This window comes from Aulonocara stuartgranti, assembly GCF_965226115.1.
Source record: "Aulonocara stuartgranti genome assembly, chromosome: 22".
Taxonomy (NCBI): domain Eukaryota; kingdom Metazoa; phylum Chordata; class Actinopteri; order Cichliformes; family Cichlidae; genus Aulonocara; species Aulonocara stuartgranti.
Window position 1 is genome coordinate 11,737,206 of NC_138957.1, and position 17,871 is coordinate 11,755,076.

Here is a 17,871-nt window from a genome sequence, read left to right on the forward strand (position 1 = left end):
GAAAAGATTGGAATCAAAAGTCAAAAGCTTTTTATAGATCAATAAAAAGAGCTTGCTTCATAGACGTCATTGAAAAGTTTTAGGGAAGCAGTTACAGTACTGTGGAGGAGATAAAATACTATTTTCATCCAGATAACTTTTAAGTTAATTATTTACCAGCCTGTCAAGAACCTTAGCTAAGATAGGGAGTTTGAAATTTTACCTGTAATTATTAACTATGTTCTGATACAAAACAGCTGAAGCCAGAATGGCTGTACAGCAGACAGTTTACAGCAGTGAGGTGGATCAAGTTTACCTGAACACTCACTCCTTTTGTATAGTCAGTTTCACTTTCTTATTCTGGACAAAATCCCAGAGTACCGGGAGGAGCCCCCCCGAGTAGACCTGGGACACGCTGGAGAAATGAAACCTATTGGCTGGCGTAGGAACAACTCAACATTTCCGTAGATAAGTTGGAGGAGGCAGTGACAAAGAGGTCACGTCCTTCCTGCTGCTGTCCCTGTGACCCGAATTCAGATAAGCAGAAGAAAATAGCCCGATGTTTTATTGTTTTGTTATTTTAAATTTGAACTTTTATTGACCTTGTTGTCATGAATTTTACAAACAGCATGCATCATTCACAATGCATGGCACAATAATGGATTGCATTTATACAGCGCTTTTCTAGGCACCCAAAGCGCGTTACAATTCCACTATTCATTCACTCTCACATTCACACACTGGTGGAGGCAGCTACAGTTGTAGCCACAGCTGCCCTGGGGCAGACTGACAGAAGCGAGGCTGCCATATCGCACCATCGGCCCCTCTGGTCAACACCAGGAGGCGGTAGGTGAAGTGTCTTGCTCATCTGTAATGAGCATCCCAACTCCCTGAACCACGGTCGCCCTAGCACCACACCTTTCAGCCACAGTTTATTCGTTTTTCGGTTATTAATTTGGCTTATTTTAATAATATGCCCACATCTTGTGTAGTAACATGTTTTCGTATTATATTGGTTTTTTTTCAGTATATTTCTTTGTTGTTGACTATTTGGAATATAACCTGTAATGTTGACAATGGATCATGTGAGGTAATGCACAGCATCATGATTCATTATTGAAGAATGTGATAAATAAATGCTTTGGTTTAGCGTTTTTGAGATTAAACAGTTCTCAGATTTAATTTATCTGAGTGTTTCTTAATTTTAGACTAGTCAGCTAGCATGTTTCCTGTTTATTTTTTATTTCTTTATTTTTAAACTAAAATTCTAATAAGCACGGTTATATAAGATAAAATCGACACACCTATGCATTTCCATGAAGTGGAGTTAACAACCTTTTCCTGTGAGGTCTTTAATCTGTCAGACCTATGATGAACTCACAGAAATGGACAACTCTCCAAATGGAGGATCTGGAACATGGAGAGTGGAATACGGAAACAAAAAAATGTACCATGTCGACCAATTTTAAAAAAAAAAGTCAACACGTGGGATTTGGTTGTTTAGGAAGAGGGGAGAGTTTTGGGAGTGACGGTAACGGCAGCGAGACTGAGAGAGCGAGCGAGTTTTTAGATGTGGGAGATTTGTGACGTTTAGTGTGGAGTGTATACTTAGTGTGTTGTGTTGTCTTGTGTAGTTGTTCTGTTGTGTAGTCGTTGTTTTGTTTTGTGTGTCAGTGAGGGCACTAATGAATGTCACAGAGGCACATTTGCAACGTAAACACTGTCACTAAGTAGAAAACCAGCGGAGTGATACACCTCCTGTTGTCAGGCCTGCAGGTTTATCCCTGTGCTGTTCTCCTCTGTCTTTTTTTTTTTTTTTTTTTTTTTTTTTTTTTACACTGGCACACAACATTTGTGGGGCATCTTATTGCAACACCTGATTGTTCTCTCATTTGAGTTTTAGTAACATTTTTAAATGGTTGTACAAAATTAAAAAAAAGAAAAAACGGCAGGTCTATTGGCTGCATTTTTAGATAAATTGTTGTTTATGTTTCCAAAATGTGCATTTTATATTTGCATTTCAAGTTATAAAAATTTACTCAAGGTGGCTGTGGTTTTTTTGGGTTTTTTTTTTTGTTTTTTTAACAGTAAAGAAATACTATTAGGATTTTAAGTTCTTTATGTGATTTCAGATCAGTAATACTAATGCAGTATGTCAGTGAAAAAAACAACTAAATTCAGTTGAGCTGAAAAGAAAGATACCAAATGAGGCAAGGGGAAAAAATAAAATGAAACAATTTGAGGGTGAAATACAAACGTAAACTCAAAAGGAGTCAAAAATGGCCGGTTGTATTTCAGACCTCAGTGGGTTCATCCAACAAATCGTGAAAAATTAGGTTTAAATTTTTGTTCATGACAGTGCAGATTTCTGACATTTTGTGTAATTTAAGCTGTAACAATGTGATTGTTTTCTAACAAAAAACTGTGTGAAATGTAAGTTAGACTTGTGTTTGTAAATGAACCGCCCCATGTTGTGTAGCTTTCTGGGTTTTATACTTATTGGGCTACATATTTATTTATTATACAGGCTATACAGTACATAAGATCCAAACTCACATGTTTTATGTAACTAAAGTGTGTAATTATGTGGGCTACAGACAATAATCAAGTTATAGACTGTATTTATATGAAAAATGTGTATACTTACTGCATTTGAATTATTTTAACCATATGTAACCACCTGCACATGTGTTTGAAAAAAAAAAAAAAGGCTTTGATTTTGCCACCCCATTTGATTTCTTTGCCACCCTCATGCCACCCTAAGAAAATTTCTCTAGATCCGCCCCTGCTGCTACCGTCACACCCCGTTTACAGACACTGCAGTTAATCTACCCGTGGGCACGCACTGCACATAATTCGGGTCTCAGCACAGTTGGGAATCAGCGCTATGCATGACCTGTAATCTGGGACATAAAGGGAAGTGGCACAAACAAAAAAACTAAAACAAGAAAGGTTATTCCGCCCTTACACAACTCACTCTCAGTCATTAACCGCCTTTACGGCTGGACGTACTAACCAAAACAAAATTACAAATCAATCAAGAGAATAAAAAAAATAAAAAATAAAAAAAAGGACAGCAGAGACAGCACAACAACAGCTGAAAAACACAAACAACATTATCGATTAAAATGTTACCCAATAAAATATGAGTTTTATTAAACCATTCAAAAATCACAAAACTTAAAACAAACACTCAACATACCTACAATATTGATCGGTTTCCCTGCGCGCAGTCGATCTAGACCTTGATCAATTCCTCCATTAAAACTCGAAACTAAAAAAAGTCCAACAACACGCATTAAAAATGGGCACCTACAATAATAATTGATCCAAACAAAATGGTAAAAGTTTCTTACCGAACTATATACCCACTCGCACCCGAGTGAGTTAATCACCTCTGGAATTTCCCACAGAAGAGCGCTAACCTCACCCCTCACACCCACTACCTTTTCAAAGCTCCTCTGCTAATCACCTGGCAGAGAGCAGCAAACTGCCAGGTGACACTTGTTACATTCATAAGAACAAGAATAATTTAAGGAGAAGGGAATTATTTCAAAGAGACTCGGGGAGCATAGTTTTTTGCTGATATTTTTACATTTTTGAAAGAGACAGGAATTTTAATAAGAAAATAACGGTGGTACTGTAGGTTTTGATAAAAATTACAATCTAGTACGTGGCGCTAATGCACCTAGAATTTGTTTGCCAACCGCCATGAAACTGAAGAAGAAGAAGGAAAATTACGCCGCTCCATACGTCACAGTGAGGGCGCCGGAAATGTAGTTTTTGGAGGCAGACTCGTCTGACGTTGTGGCGGTAAGTTAGTCTGTGCTGCACCAGACCATGCCCGTTATCGTGTGGGTACCGAGAACGGACAAGAAGGCCTGCTGCCCCGTGCACTCTTGAGCTGGATCACCCTCGCGGCCCACGGACCTCTGGGGCTAACGTTAGCAGCTAGCCGGCGGGAGGCGGGACGAAGAGCCGAAGCGGCTAAAACAGGTAAACGCAGGTGAATTCAGGTAGTTTACCACGGTGGCTACTGGTTCCTTGTCTGCCCATTCCTCTGCTGGTTCAGGTCTCATGTCTCTCGGTCTTTAACAGCATGTTCACACCGACAGGAGCTGCGAACAGAAGCAGCTAACCTTTTAGATTTGCTAAAGGAGGTCCACCCTGCTTGCCTGCACCAGGGTCTCCTTCTGAGGCTCAGTTCAAAAAGAACTGTTATTAATCTTCTGATCTTGTTTGCTGTGATTGGTCAACTCTTGGAAGCCTGCTGAGGGGCGGGAGTTACAGCTTGGGTGTCCCTTCAATACTTTTTATTCTCATCTGTATAAGTTGTTTGAGTCTGATGTCACTGTTTCAGAGGTCATGTTTCTGCACGATGAACTCGGGCCGAAAGTGTCTTAAACTCAGCCTGTCCGGCCCAGCTCCTGCCGTCACTGCTACTACACTGCTGCAGTTCGCCTCCCATGATGCTTTGCTACAGGAGAAGGAGGAGGAGCAGCGTTACCAGCTGGCGGAGGAAGACACCACTGACTCCAGACTCGTCATCACCATGGGTAATGCACACACATGCACATACGCTGGTGGCTTTGTGAGGACCCGTGTCTCTGATGGACCGATCTCTCCATCAGAGGACAGCCAGGAGGAGATGAAGGCTGCCAAGAAGAAGGCCGCCAGAAGGAGGAAGAGGAAACTGGCTGAGGAGGAGGAGCCAAGGGATGGGGCCTCAGAGAGTGAGGAGGAGGCAGGAGTGGAGGTGGAGATTGACAGACAGCTGGATCAGTCACTGGAGACAAAGTCCAAACAGCACAACCTGACCACAGTGAACGTGAAAAACATCATCCACGTGAGTGCCTCCACCCACATGCCTGGAGAGGGTGTGATCACGATTTTTGATTGAATTCAGGTTTTTAAGCCTACTGTCTTTGAAGCAGTTTAATTTGAAGTATTTGTCCATGAAGTGTCATGTGACTTACCCTTTAATGACTTGGAGTAGGATGCCTGTTAGATGGTAACGGCTTATTAAAGAATACTGTCAGTCTTTGACAGTCTTTAGTACATTCAGTTCTCTGAGGTTACTCTGAGCTCTTTTAAAGATATGAAGTGTAACAAACTCAAAGGCTTTCAACAAGAATATGGGAAACTTACAGTTTAAACGTTGGCCTTTGACCCACAGGAAGTGATCACCAATGAGCATGTGGTGGCCATGATGAAAGCTGCCATTAATGAGACTGAGGCTGTCCCTCCATTTGTGAGTCTATCATCCAATCAAAATCAATCATTCACTGCCATCACGTGAGTCCTGACCCTGCTTACAGACTTTCTTTCTTTTCTGCAGGAGCCCAAAATGACTCGATCTAAGCTGAAGGAGGTGGTGGAGAAAGGCGTAGTGAGTCCACTTACAGCAGCCCACACACACACACACACACACACACACACACACACACACACACACAGAGCACTCTGAACTTTTTGTTTTCTGTCAGGTGATTCCAACCTGGACCATCTCGCCCATCAAGAAAACCAGTGACATCGTCAAGGTAAAGGTCAAAGGTCAAACCTGAAATCCTGACTGCAATCTTTATAAAGTCTTCAGTTAAGTGTAACTTTTTAAAATCATCTGAAAAACATTTGAATCCCTGCATTTTTTCGACATGTTTTAAAATGACGTAAAAGCTTTTAATGGCATTTTGTCAGCATTTGACTTGAATTCAATTTTTAACACCGTAAAGTGTTTTTTAATCATTTTAAAATTTTCATTGGCATTTTTCATTTATTTAATTTGGAGAAATAGCCATCAAATTAATTCAATTACACATTAATTCAGTTCTTAAATGTTAAACAATTCAGATTTAAAATTTTTATTTTATTTTAGTTACATCTCTAGATATTAAAAACATTTGAAACTAACATAAAATTTAAAAAATGAGTTTGTAATTTTTTCTTTTTTTTAAGTAGATTATGTAATTGTTTTAATTTTTAATGTTAGTATTTTTAAAAATATATATTTTTAACTGTGTTCTTGACGATTTGTAAAAATATACAAACTGCTTTTATACCTTTCTTCATTTTCTCTTGATGAGCCTCATGAGGTAGTCATCTGAAATGGTTTTCCAACAGTCTTGAAGGAGTTCCCAGAGATATTGAGCACTTATTGGCCGTTTTGCCTTCACTCTGTGATCTATCTTGTCCCAAACTATCTCGATTGGGCTTAAGTCGGGTGACTGCGGAGGTCAGGCCATGGCGCAGCAGTCCATCACTCTCCATCTTGGTCAAATAGCCCCAACACAGCCTGGAGGTGTGTTTGGTGTCATTGTCCTGTTGAAAAATAAATGGTAGTCCAACTAAACATAAACTGGATCGGGTGGCATGTCGCTGCAGGATGCCGTGGTAGCCATGTGTGCCTTCAATTTTGAATAAATCTCCAACAGTGTCACCAGCAAAGCACCCCCACCTCACACACATCACTCCTCTTCCTCCATGTTTTACGATTGGAACAATGCATGTAGAGACCATTCGTTCACCTTTTCTGTGTCGGATGAGAAAGACACGGCGGGTGGAACCAAAGATCTCAAATTTAGACTCATCAGACCAAAGCACAGATTTCCACTGGTCTGATGTCCATTCCTTGTATTTCTTGGCCCAAACAAATCTCTTCTGCTTGTTGCTTTTTCTTAGTAGTAGTTTCTTAGCAGCTATTTGACCATAAAGGCCTGATTCACGTAGTCTCCTCTGACCAGTTGATGTACAGATGTGTCTGCTACTGGAACTCTATGTGGCATTTATCCTGGACTCTAATCTGAGGTGCTGTTAACTTGCGATTTCTAAGGCTGGTGACTCGGATGAATTTATCCTCAGCAGCGGTCGTTGTGTGTGCCAGTTTCATCATAGGGTTTCGTGGTTTTTTCCACTGCACTTGGGGACACATTCAAAATGTTAGCAATTTTCCAGAGTGACTGACCTTCAACTCTTAAAGTAATGATGGACTGTCGTTTCTCTTTACTTAGCTGATCGGTTCTTGCCCTTATATGAATTCTAATAGTTGTCAAATAGTTATGTCCGCTGAGTACCAACCTGACTTGTGCACAATAACACAGTTGGGGACCATCGGTTGTAAGAAGACAATAAATGTCACAAATGAACCCTGAAAAGGCTCACCTGTGGTGAAAACTATTTCAGGTGACTACTCGTGAAGCTCATTGAGAGAATGCCAAGGGTTTGCAGCGCTGTCAACAAAGTTTGTGTCTAACTTTCTGGAATCTAAACTATAAGGCATATTTAGAGTTATTTATTTTGTTTTGCTACATTTCTATATATCCTGCTTTATATATTTGATATCTTCAGTTTGCAGTTATAATGTAGAAAGTAGTTCAAATAAGCAAAACCATTAAATGACAAGGTGTGTCCAAACTTTTAACTGGTAGTGTATATCTGACCTGACTTTTAGTCAGAGTATGAACAGTTTTAAAGCAGGTTAGCAATTTAAAAATAATTAAAAGTAAAAAGAGGCATTTTTAAAGTCCTTTTTTCTCCAACTCTAGTGTTTTTGTAGTAGTCATAAAATGTGATTCTTATTTCTCTGCTGAACGCTGAGACTAACGCTGTAGGATGTGTGTGACCTCCTTTGTTTTCTGTGTGGAATTACAGTGTCAATGAAGTTTCAGCTACATGTGTCTGTCTTCAGGCTCCGCAGTTTGTCGACATCCCTCTGGCTGAGGAAGACTCCTCTGATGACGAGTACCATCCCGAGGAGGAGGAGGAGGACGAGACGGCTGAAGACGTGAGGCTCCAAGCGTCTGCACCGTGCTGTGATGTTGATGATGACTGGCTACTGATTTTTCATTGGTTGTGTGTCTGTGTAGACGTTCCAGGAGAGTGACATGGAGAGCACAGCTTCGTCTCCTCGAGGGACTCTGCTGCCCCGAGCTGAGGAGGACAGCTCCAGCCCATGGCAGGTCCTCAGAGTGTGATCATCGCTGTCAGTCTGCTGATCAGTCAGAGCTTTAGAAGTGAAAATGTGTGAAACAATCAGTGTTGTCTGGTCCCTCAAACGTCAGATTGTTAGAAATGAACAAATTCAAAAACTTTATTGATGACCAAATGGCAAAACTACTGATCAAATTATTTCTGTTGATCTAATGGTAAAACATGGAGATTTGAGTGAAAACAGGAATATTCCGCAGTTTTAAACACACCGGTTTATGAAACCTGAGTATAAAACATTGTTTTTATTTGCTGATTTCCCTAAAAGCTCTGAGTTTACTTTTTTCTGAACCTGTGAATGGGACACTGTCTACCTCAGGGGTCTCAAACTCCAGTCCTTGAGAGCTTCTGTCCTGCAAATGTTAGATGCATTCTTGGTCCAACACACCTGAATCAAATTAAGGGCTTTGCCAAACTTGATGGCATGCTGAAGAAGTAGCTCAACCATTTGATTCAACTGTGTTGGAGTAGGGATGCATCTAAAAGCTGCAGCACAGTAGCTCTCGAGGACTGGAGCTGGAGAGCCCTGGCCTACCTAAACTTTAAAGCCTGCTTCCTGTCTTCCATCCTATCAGAAGTCGCGGAGTCGGTCCAGACTTGTGAGGGCAAGGTCTGTTTCCATGGGGCCGCCCCCTCCCCCCAAAGCTCCACTTCCTAAACCTGTGACTGACAGGACCTTCCTGGAGAAGCTTCATGCTGTGGAGGAGGAGCTGGCTGTTTGTATGGAGCCCTATCAGGTAACCATGGAGACAATCTGGTCATGTGATGCATCAATATACGATAACGATATAGATCAAAGCGACAGATCATTATGGATCATCTGTGTCGTCAGCCTCTGTCTGAGTCGGAGGATGAGGCCGGTCTCATGGCGTCTCGGACTCGGTCCAAACGTCCTCTCAGGGATGTCCCGCTGGGCCGGCTGGAGGCAGAACTCCAAGCTCCTGACATCACACCTGATATGTACGACTCTAGCTCCACCCACGAGGACAGGGAGTGGACCGATTGGCTGAGAGGGCTGATGAGCTCAGACATGGACAATGAAGGTGAGGGTTCATAACAGAGCAGGGATTAGAGTTCTGACTGGACTCAAACTGATCAAGAATCTTTTTCTGACAGAGGAGTGTGATGACGAGGATGATCCAGAGTACAACTTCCTGGCTGACATTGACGAGCCCGATGTAGAGGATTACCGTGATGACAAGGCTGTCCGCATCACCAGTAAGTACACAAACACACATGTGTTCAGATTTTCCCTGCATTTACAAAGGAGCTGCTCAGTCATCTGTTTAAACTCAGTGCACACGTTCGGGAGGGTGCCTCAGGTGATCAGCCGTAATATCTGAGAAATCAGTAATCAGTGGGCGGCTAACAATCAAAGGTCCATGGATTTTAAATTTTTTTTATTGTATTTTTTTTTCCTCTCCTCTCCTCCGGTCTACCCTCACACACACACACACACACACACACACACACACACACACACTCTGATGGATGCATCAAGGGTGCATCCATAACATGGCCAATATTAAATGTATCATAAGCGAGCAATAAATGTGATTAATACCTGCTGAAGATGATAATTTGTGTTTATGTCCTCAGAAAAGGAGGTGAACGAGCTGATGGAGGAGCTCTTTGAGACGGTATAAAACACCTTCAGGTTACCTGTCTCTTCACCTGTCTCCTCAGTGTCTCTTCACCTGTCTCCTCAGTGTCTCTTCACCTGTCTCCTCAGTGTCTCTTCACCTGTCTCTTCACCTGTCTCCTCAGTGTCTCCTCACCTGTCTCCTCACCTTTCTGTGTGTCTCAGCTGAAAGAGGACCTGGCTGGACAGGAAGTGGATGATGAAGGCCATGAGGAAGAGGAAGAGCCACAGGAGGAAGCACAAACATTTCAGATCCACACACCTGAGGAGCAGCAGGACAGGTGCGTAACTAACACACGCACACAGTCGGGTATTCATATATTGTGGGGACATCTAATTGACATGCTTTCACTAGCAACGAACCCTGACCATCAAAAATGAATGCCTAAACCTAACCTAACCATAACACAGTTGTAACCGTGACATTCCCTAAAAGGCCTTCAAACTTGTGGGTACTGGGATTTTGGTCTGCATGAGGGCTGTTGGTCCCCACAAGTATAGTAAACTTCCAATTTTTTGGTCCCCACAAAGACATGAATACATGCTCACACACACAGATACATCACTGTCTGTGTGTTTTCACATCAGAGAGTGTCCTGATGATGAGGCTGAGGATGGACCAATCGCAGAGCTGCGCACGGTGAAGCAGCAGCTGGCATTGATAAGAAGGAAACAGCTGACTGGAGTGCCACATGACACGCACACAGAGCTGATCGTGTACAAGTTGAACGCTGAGCAGAGGAAATGCCTGCAGCAGCAGCTCCAACAGGTAAACTCTACTCTTTCAGCATGGTGGCTGAGAGCTCTTACCATGCTTTTACCATGATAACAGCAACTGAACTCACCTGTCGTCTTTCTTTCAGCATGTCCAGCTACTTACTCAGGTTTACCTGCTGACCTCACTTGTGCCCAGACTGCACAGCGAAGCGGAGACCTGCCGGCAGTTCCTGGTAACTCACCTGGATGTGTTGTGATGTACTTCCTGTTGTTAATGCACCCATTGAAGCTCACTTCCTGTCTTTCAGTGTGAGGTAGACCTGCTGGCGCAGCGGGCCGAGCTGATTGGTTTGTTGGCTCTTCCTGGTTTCTGTAGTGTCTTCAGAGCATCCAACCTGCAGATGGCGCTGCAGCTGCTGGATGAGCTGCGTCAGGCTCCCATCAGCTACCGGCCACAGCTTCGCCCCCGTGATGCCCGGGGACGGAGTGAGTACAGGTGGGGGCGGGGCTTCCTGATTGATTGACTTGAAACTTTGATTGAAACTTGTTTTTACATGCTAACAGTGCGCTGCTTCCCCGTCATGCCGGCTGAGCTTGCCTGGCTCTTTGCCACACGGCCCGTCTTCATGTACCCGGAGCTGCTGCCTTGTGCTAGCCTAGATCCCGCGCTGTACTGCCCCCGGAGGACAGCAGCCTTCACTCCGGCTGAGGACTGGTGAGCACACACTCACTGTAACACAAAGAGGCCTGAGAAAAACCTTCACCATGCCCTTAGTGTGTGTGTGTGTGTGCGTGTGTGTGTTTCAGTCTGTTGGTGCTCGGCCTCAGGAATATGGAAGGGTCATGTGACCCACCCAAACTGGTGTCCCAGTTCCTGCTGAGGAAATCTCTGGTTCAGGTTCGACGAAGGATCCTGCAGTGCTGCCGGCCAGGTTTTCCTGACAACGTTGTCAAGGTAACGCAGACATACATACACATACATGGTGCGTCCCAATTCATGGGTTGCATCCTTCCAAGCACCTGGCCTTTTGAAAGCGAAAATTATGTATGTTTTTTAATTAGATTTTTTTGGTTTGTGAAGTATCTGAGGCTAAGACCACAGGACTGTAAATACAATATTGTTGGGCTTAATTTCTGTACCCAACAGTAATTTTAACATTAACTAGTTAGCTAATGTTGTTAATGAGACTAGTGTCATTTCAGTTTGGTCATGTAAATATAACATGGCCAATATTAAATGTATTGCATTTAATTAAAAATGTACAGCAGTGAACTTTAACTCTGTTTCAAATAAGAGAGACAAATATTGTTCTTTTAATATATTGGCAATACCAAATTTGTCTGAAAGCTTATTTATATGGGTAAAAAGACAATTTACGAGTTGTGATAACTATGTGTTTGTTAGATAAAATGAAGAGTAGATTGATTTATCGATTTGTCAATTTTGTGAAAAATTTATTTTGATTTTGAGAAAATCATCCCATAACTGTTTTAAGTCATATTGAATAGATATCAGAGCCTTAAACAGACTGACCTGGCAAAAATGATTAAAAAAAACATAACATCCTTATAAATTATAGCACTATACATCAACTTATCCCAAAATACATAAAGCATATAAACATCTACAGCAATATAATTCAACAAACAGCAGTACTACTAATCCAAAACACTCCATGTTTCATATTACTGAAAGAAACACAGACTTTTATTTTCAGGTGCATTCTGCTGCTGATATTTGCGTACTTTAAGTTTCTGAATATAGAACTTTTTACTGCCTTTCATAGTTTTTACTTGAGCGCCCTGAGTATTTTCTTCCACACTGAAAACACTTTGATAGATTTAATGATGACTTTATCTAATAAGAGTGATTTAGGACAGATAATTAGTTGTTTTAAGCTTTTTTTTTTTAAGTAGTCCCTCTCATAGAGAGAACAGTCTGTCTGTTCTCTTCATCTCTCAGCTGGTGCTGGCTCTTCCTCACACACTGCTGAATTTGTCCTGTATCATCAAGGGTGGAAAGCCTCGGTCTCAATCAGCTGTCCCTCAGAGATGATCGCAGATGATCTGAACACTTGCAGTTCTCAAACATGGAAATCAAATGTGTGCAAAGCTACAGGATTAAAACACAAATTTAACATAGCAGCTCATTTAAAAAAAACACAGACACCACCAAACGGAGCCAGCAAAATAACCAAACTAACATTAACAGTGCTGTGAATCCTGCTAGTACTGTGATATTCAGGTTTGAATATCACAATTTCTGTAAAATTAAAGTCAATTTTTGAACAATATGCCTTTTAGAGTAAAGGCTTTAAAAGCAAGTGGAACCTCACTAGTACTAACATCACTAATGTCACATAACTTTGCCGACATGTAGCTAAAAGTAATGTTTTCATGTTCTTCAGTATTAGAACATTTGTGTCGCTGCATAAATGAGTACTTATTTAAAAAGTTTATTCTTCGACCGCTCCACTTGAGCTATCCATTATTTTTTCGAAAAATGATCTGCTTTATCACACCTCTGTACATAAAAACACACAGTCCATCTGTCTGTCTTCTGCAGACCTTCAGGTACCAGCGGCGGGTTCTCCCAATGCCAGTGGCATGTCGTCCCGTGAATTTAGCAGACTGGCGACCTCCTGTGGAGAGAGAGGAGAGCGTCATGCCTCTGTGGCTGCTGGTAGGAAGGCTGCTTGTGTTTCCTTTGTTCCTCTCTGCATTTTTCCTGCCCGTCTTCTCTTCATGGAAAACTAGTTCCAGAATAAGCACTGATGACATGGTGTCAAACAGTTGACCGAGGAGACCCAGGTGACACTGGAGAGATGAAGCAGGTGCCCAGGGGAGGTCTGGGAGTCTCTGCTTAGACTGCTGCTCCATGGAATGGATTATAAGAGAAGAGGGAAATAGCAAACGTAGTTAACTGGTCAGTAATCAGCCTTGTGGTCCTCCCACTGTCTCCTCGGTGTTATCGTGCAGCTCAGGAACCAGTTCCCCATCAGCTGCAGGTTTTCCCGCTGTTGCAGTGTCTCCCTCTGTGTAATCTGAGAAGCACTAGTTCTGATAGGTATGAGGTTCACTTAGAGGTCATAAAAACGAACGGTATTTTAGATTCTGAAGAAAGGATGTGATGAGGATTAGCTGATGCTGCTGACACAGACCGTTTGTGATGGAAACAAAACCAACTGTGACCTTTGAACTTTTAGCAAACCAAACAGAGAAGTTCCACACTTTATTTCACACTAGATCCTCCTGCAAAAATAGAATATTTTCTTTGAACTACCAAAAAATCTGTTTTGTAATTGGAGCGTTTCTGTGACTTATTGCAGCAACTTTTCCTTTTCTAATGTGGAATCTTGACACACTTTGTTGAAACTGCAATTGTGTTTGTTGGGATGCCTCAGCGATTAAGAATGTGCTTAGGCTGATTTTACAGTGAATCAGAAGAGAACACTGCTTTCATGTGTGTAGTTTGAAGTCTGAGTATGTATGTGTGTATGTGCATATATAAAACCATCTCTTTTCTGTCTTCAGCGCTCTCTCCCCGTCATCTACCCAATCATTAGGCACTATAATAGCTCCGCCTCAAACATCCCAACCCCCTCCAGCTCCTACAGCGTCCCCCCTGGGACCCGATACCCACCCCGCCTCCCTCAGAACCTGGACTTCAGACGGATCGGCTTTGTATTGCTGAATCAAAACCACAACCCCCCTCATCCCCCTGACTCTGCCCCCTCCGCTCCCACTCCTCCTCGAGTCCTCCTTCACCGCCTGCTCCTGACCAGGACCGATTCCCCCACTGACATTTGCACTGCCACTGTGTCCATGGCAACCAGAGATCAAATTAGACGATACAGTCAGAAACTTGCAGCCCTGAGGAGGGGGAGGGAACACAAATCCTTTACACCTCCTTCCTGCGATGACCCCACCTCCCATCAGGTGACAGGGGATGATGTCATCAGAACTGATGAAGAGGAGGAGGAAGAGGGCGACATCATCCTGGTTCTGTCTGAATCTTCACCCAGTGCTGCAGGAAGTGTTGCTGTCAGTGACGATGTGCAGGAGGTGGGGTCAGAGAGTAAACAGGACGGAATCTTGACACCACCTAGAGGAGCAGAAGAAGACAGTGGTGATCCTGATGAAGATGGAGACAGAAAAACTCAGCAGGTGAAACCTTTAGTGGCCAAAGTCAGCTCTCAGTCAATCAACCAATTAATATCTGCAGATATCTGACTTCCTGTTTGGTTTCAGCCACTGTCAGAAGAAAGTGATGAAGATGATCAGAGAGAGTCAGAAGACGTGCTGTTCGCTCATGATTATCTCTACAGGGTGAGGCTTTAATTCTGGAATTGAATTGTATTTAGCAAGATTGTGTAACCGCAGTTGTTTGTATTTCCTGTTACCTGGTCAGGTTTATGAGGCGGTGCAGATGTATCCGGGCTTGTGGGAGGAACTGATGTGTGTGTTGGACGAGTTCTCAACTGCTGCAGTTGATGTCCTGTATGACAGAATAAGCAGCGTTCTGCGGCCGTGGCCTCAGCTGCTCAGAGACTTTGCCGCCTTCCTGAACCGCAGACAAGCTCGCCGCTGTGGCCTGGTGGGTGACATCACTGTGACCTCGCAGAGGTGTGCTGTGACTTAGGTGCAACTCATCAGCTCTCTTCATCTCCGCAGCTTCTGGAGCAGCAGCTATTTGAACGCAGTCGAGTGTTTCTATGGAAACTGAGATGGAGCCTGGGAGAAAGCTCCTCACTCTACCAACAGGTGGTGTCAGTACTGCAAGGAAGCTCTGCCCCTTTACCTGAGGACATAAACAAGGTAAGGTAGATGACATTTGACCCCTCAGCTGATCTGACCTGAGGAAATCTGTCAATTAAATTTGTCTTCTACTGATAAAATAATTAAACACTGATTATTTTCCTCCGGAATGATGGGTTTATCAAGTTATTGATAAAAAATGGAACAGAGAGAGACCGAAGTCTGATCCTCTCTTTGTTTTGTCAGCTCTCTTCTTTGCTCTGCCATCATCCTGACCTGCAGCAGGAACTCCGCCAGTTCTACCAAGAGTTCCACACCACAAACTCTGCTGCCCAGAGTTCCCCTGACGGGAACCAAGGCACCGACAGAGAGGAACAGGATGAGGGGCAGCGGCAAGCGGTTTGTGCCAAAAACATCACTTTGACAGCCACTGGGGAGAAAGTCGTCATGTGGACACGGTCAGAGAAAACACTAAAGAAACATTATAACGATGAAACATCATTTCAAGGTTCTGAAACTACTAGAGACAAAAAACTCCAGTGTCCTGAAAAAGTGTTGGCAGGCATTATTCAGATGTTGTAGAAAATATCAGAAAGTCATCAATAAGTGTTGCACCAGCCACAATCACACATTCAAAATCTGTGTTGCATAAAACATTACACACCCTGCAAATGTTCACGTGCTCTGGAAACGTGTTCTAAAAACAATATTCATTAAATGCTCCATAAAAAATCCTTAAGGAATAAAAATGAGACGGAACATCTGTAAACCCAAAAAATAAAACTTCTGTAGCATACATCTTCTAGTAGCAAAGACATTTGTATTGTATAAAACTGTAAATGTTGTAGAAATGTTTCATTTGAAATGTTCTACAAACATAAACGCTGATCTTGAAACATTATGAAAATAAAATGAATTTAAGCATCGAAGCTTTCAGAGCCAGATGTTTTAAGATGATTCTAAAAGTAGCATAAGAAAAGAGGAAAAACTAACTCTGATTGTTCCTGTTCCAGCGAGGTGGACCGAGCTATCCTGACTGCCTGTCAGGAGAGGGGAGCCACCTGGAAAACGTTTAGACAGGTGTCTACCCACCTGGGAAACAAGACTGCCCAACAGGTGAGATGAGGCAACGCCTCAGCATGCAAGTGTAGAGCTCTGAGCTCTGTGTTTTTCTTCTAAGTATTAAATCCGATGTTTTCTACAGGTACGCCTTCGGTTCCTCGACCTGATGAAGCTTTTCCACTCTGCAAAGTCCACTTCCTGTTCCTTTGAGGCACAGCCAATGAGCAGGCAAGATGCTCCAGACTGAGTCCTTGACCAGTTAGAGACCTGCAAATAGACTACAGAGTCCAAAATGATGCGAATCCACCGCTGTCCGACTTTGAGAATCCAGAGGAGTTTATTTAGATGAAAGAATGGAGTCTTGCAGGAGGCGCTCTGCTCACCTCTGCCAGACTGTTTAGAGAACGTGTCTAGAATGTGTTGAGACGAGAGGATCAAAGAGTTCCATTCTAGATCAGAGATGATGAATGATTCAGGATACATGTGAACCTCCTTGGCCGGCCTTTGGTTCTGGACTTTAGGTTTAGAGACTTAGCTGTGGATTTAAAATCTAGAACCAGTTAAAAGTTCTACAGCCTCAGGATAACACCCCCCTTCTACAATCTGGGTGATGATGGATTCTTCAGACCTTTTTTCTCTGGAGCAGATTTGAGGCTGATCAAAGAGTTCATTTACAGGACTGTAGCTTACTGTGAAAGAGTTCAGAGACACTTGCTGTTTATACTTCAACTCCGATTTGTTGACCAATCAGAGCAGAGCTTTATTTAAAAAATATTTATCATTAATTTATCTCCTCTAGAGAGGGAGGGGCCTCTGTGGTCACATAATACAAAGAAGGAAAGTAGAAACCAGCTCCTGTTGGCTTAAACTGGGTCATGTGACCTTGGTGAGGGGCCTGTCTTCTGGTTTCCCATTATGCTCTGCGTTGAGGACACCTCATCACTCCCATGATTCCATGCTCTCATGTTGGTGAAGGAGACATTGTGTGAAGGTTTTGTACAAATGTTTATTCACATTGAATGAAAATAACTCATTAAAATTTTTTTACTCCTTAAAAGTGTTTGTAAACAAAGTGTTTGTTTGTGAAGGCTAAAGAAAGAAATCTTTAAGCTTTAGGGAGGAAAGAGAGTACTGATATAATGAATTGCCCCCTCTATTGGAGAAATGAAAAGAGCTCTGGGTAGCACCAGGATAGTGCTCCAGGGAACGATGAGGTATGTTATATTATATTGAAACATTTAAGTAATGTAGCGTTAAATAAATTGTTAATGTTATTTAATAAGATATGACAAGTAGGGCTCTTGCCATATAGATGCAAAAAGGCAATAATTATGCCAATAAAAAAACCTGGAAAAGGCCATAGTAATCCTGGGAAATATAGAACCATTGCTTTGACTTTCAATATGTGTAAATTGATGCAAAGGATGGTGAATGAGTGGTCGGCGCAATTTTTAATCAAGAAATATAACAGCGCCTTATCAGAGTAGTTTTCGTAGCAATGGATCCTCTTTTATGTCTGGAAGATGATATTAAGAAAGCTCAGAATAATAAAGAAATTGTAGTTGCTATGTTTGTGGATGTAGAAAAAGCATATGATATGCCTTGGAGAAAGGGTTTACTGATTAAATTACATCAGTTAGGAATAGGAGAAAATATGTTTAGTTGGTTAAGGGATTTTTTTATGTGACAGAACTATTCAAGTTAAAATAGGATCACGTTTCAGAGCCAAG

At 42.4% G+C, this 17,871-nt stretch overlaps 1 protein-coding gene and 1 long non-coding RNA gene across 4 annotated transcripts; one reads left to right on the forward strand and one right to left on the reverse strand.

Annotated features, from left to right (window-relative positions):
* Nucleotides 1-3,048: 3,048 nt before the first annotated feature.
* LOC309698906 lies at nucleotides 3,049-3,568 on the reverse strand. The gene is made up of 3 exons (XR_014274213.1): nucleotides 3,336-3,568; nucleotides 3,182-3,253; nucleotides 3,049-3,076 (listed from the first exon to the last, which is right to left on the reverse strand). It is a non-coding gene; the product is annotated as an uncharacterized lncRNA (long non-coding RNA).
* A 149-nt stretch (nucleotides 3,569-3,717) lies between these two features.
* gon4la (gon-4 like a) lies at nucleotides 3,718-17,198 on the forward strand. 3 transcript variants are annotated; one of them, XM_082521652.1, is made up of 26 exons: nucleotides 3,718-3,975; nucleotides 4,340-4,535; nucleotides 4,611-4,825; nucleotides 5,156-5,230; nucleotides 5,318-5,368; nucleotides 5,466-5,519; nucleotides 7,664-7,759; nucleotides 7,842-7,934; nucleotides 8,538-8,699; nucleotides 8,795-9,005; nucleotides 9,079-9,180; nucleotides 9,562-9,602; nucleotides 9,770-9,885; nucleotides 10,193-10,373; nucleotides 10,468-10,554; nucleotides 10,630-10,807; nucleotides 10,886-11,036; nucleotides 11,129-11,276; nucleotides 12,888-13,004; nucleotides 13,856-14,488; nucleotides 14,573-14,650; nucleotides 14,733-14,918; nucleotides 14,996-15,139; nucleotides 15,326-15,537; nucleotides 16,093-16,195; nucleotides 16,284-17,198. In XM_082521652.1, the coding sequence occupies exons 2-26, from the start codon at nucleotides 4,358-4,360 to the stop codon at nucleotides 16,386-16,388; spliced, it is 3,717 nt and encodes a 1,238-aa protein (XP_082377778.1). In that variant the 5' UTR covers nucleotides 3,718-3,975; nucleotides 4,340-4,357; the 3' UTR covers nucleotides 16,389-17,198. The 3 variants fall into 3 exon arrangements, with proteins under 3 accessions (XP_082377778.1, XP_082377777.1, XP_082377779.1); XM_082521651.1 differs by lacking the exon at nucleotides 3,718-3,975 and having other exon boundaries at nucleotides 3,982-4,535; XM_082521653.1 differs by lacking the exons at nucleotides 3,718-3,975; nucleotides 4,340-4,535; nucleotides 4,611-4,825; ... (2 more) ...; nucleotides 5,466-5,519; nucleotides 7,664-7,759 and having other exon boundaries at nucleotides 7,881-7,957.
* Nucleotides 17,199-17,871: the final 673 nt, after the last annotated feature.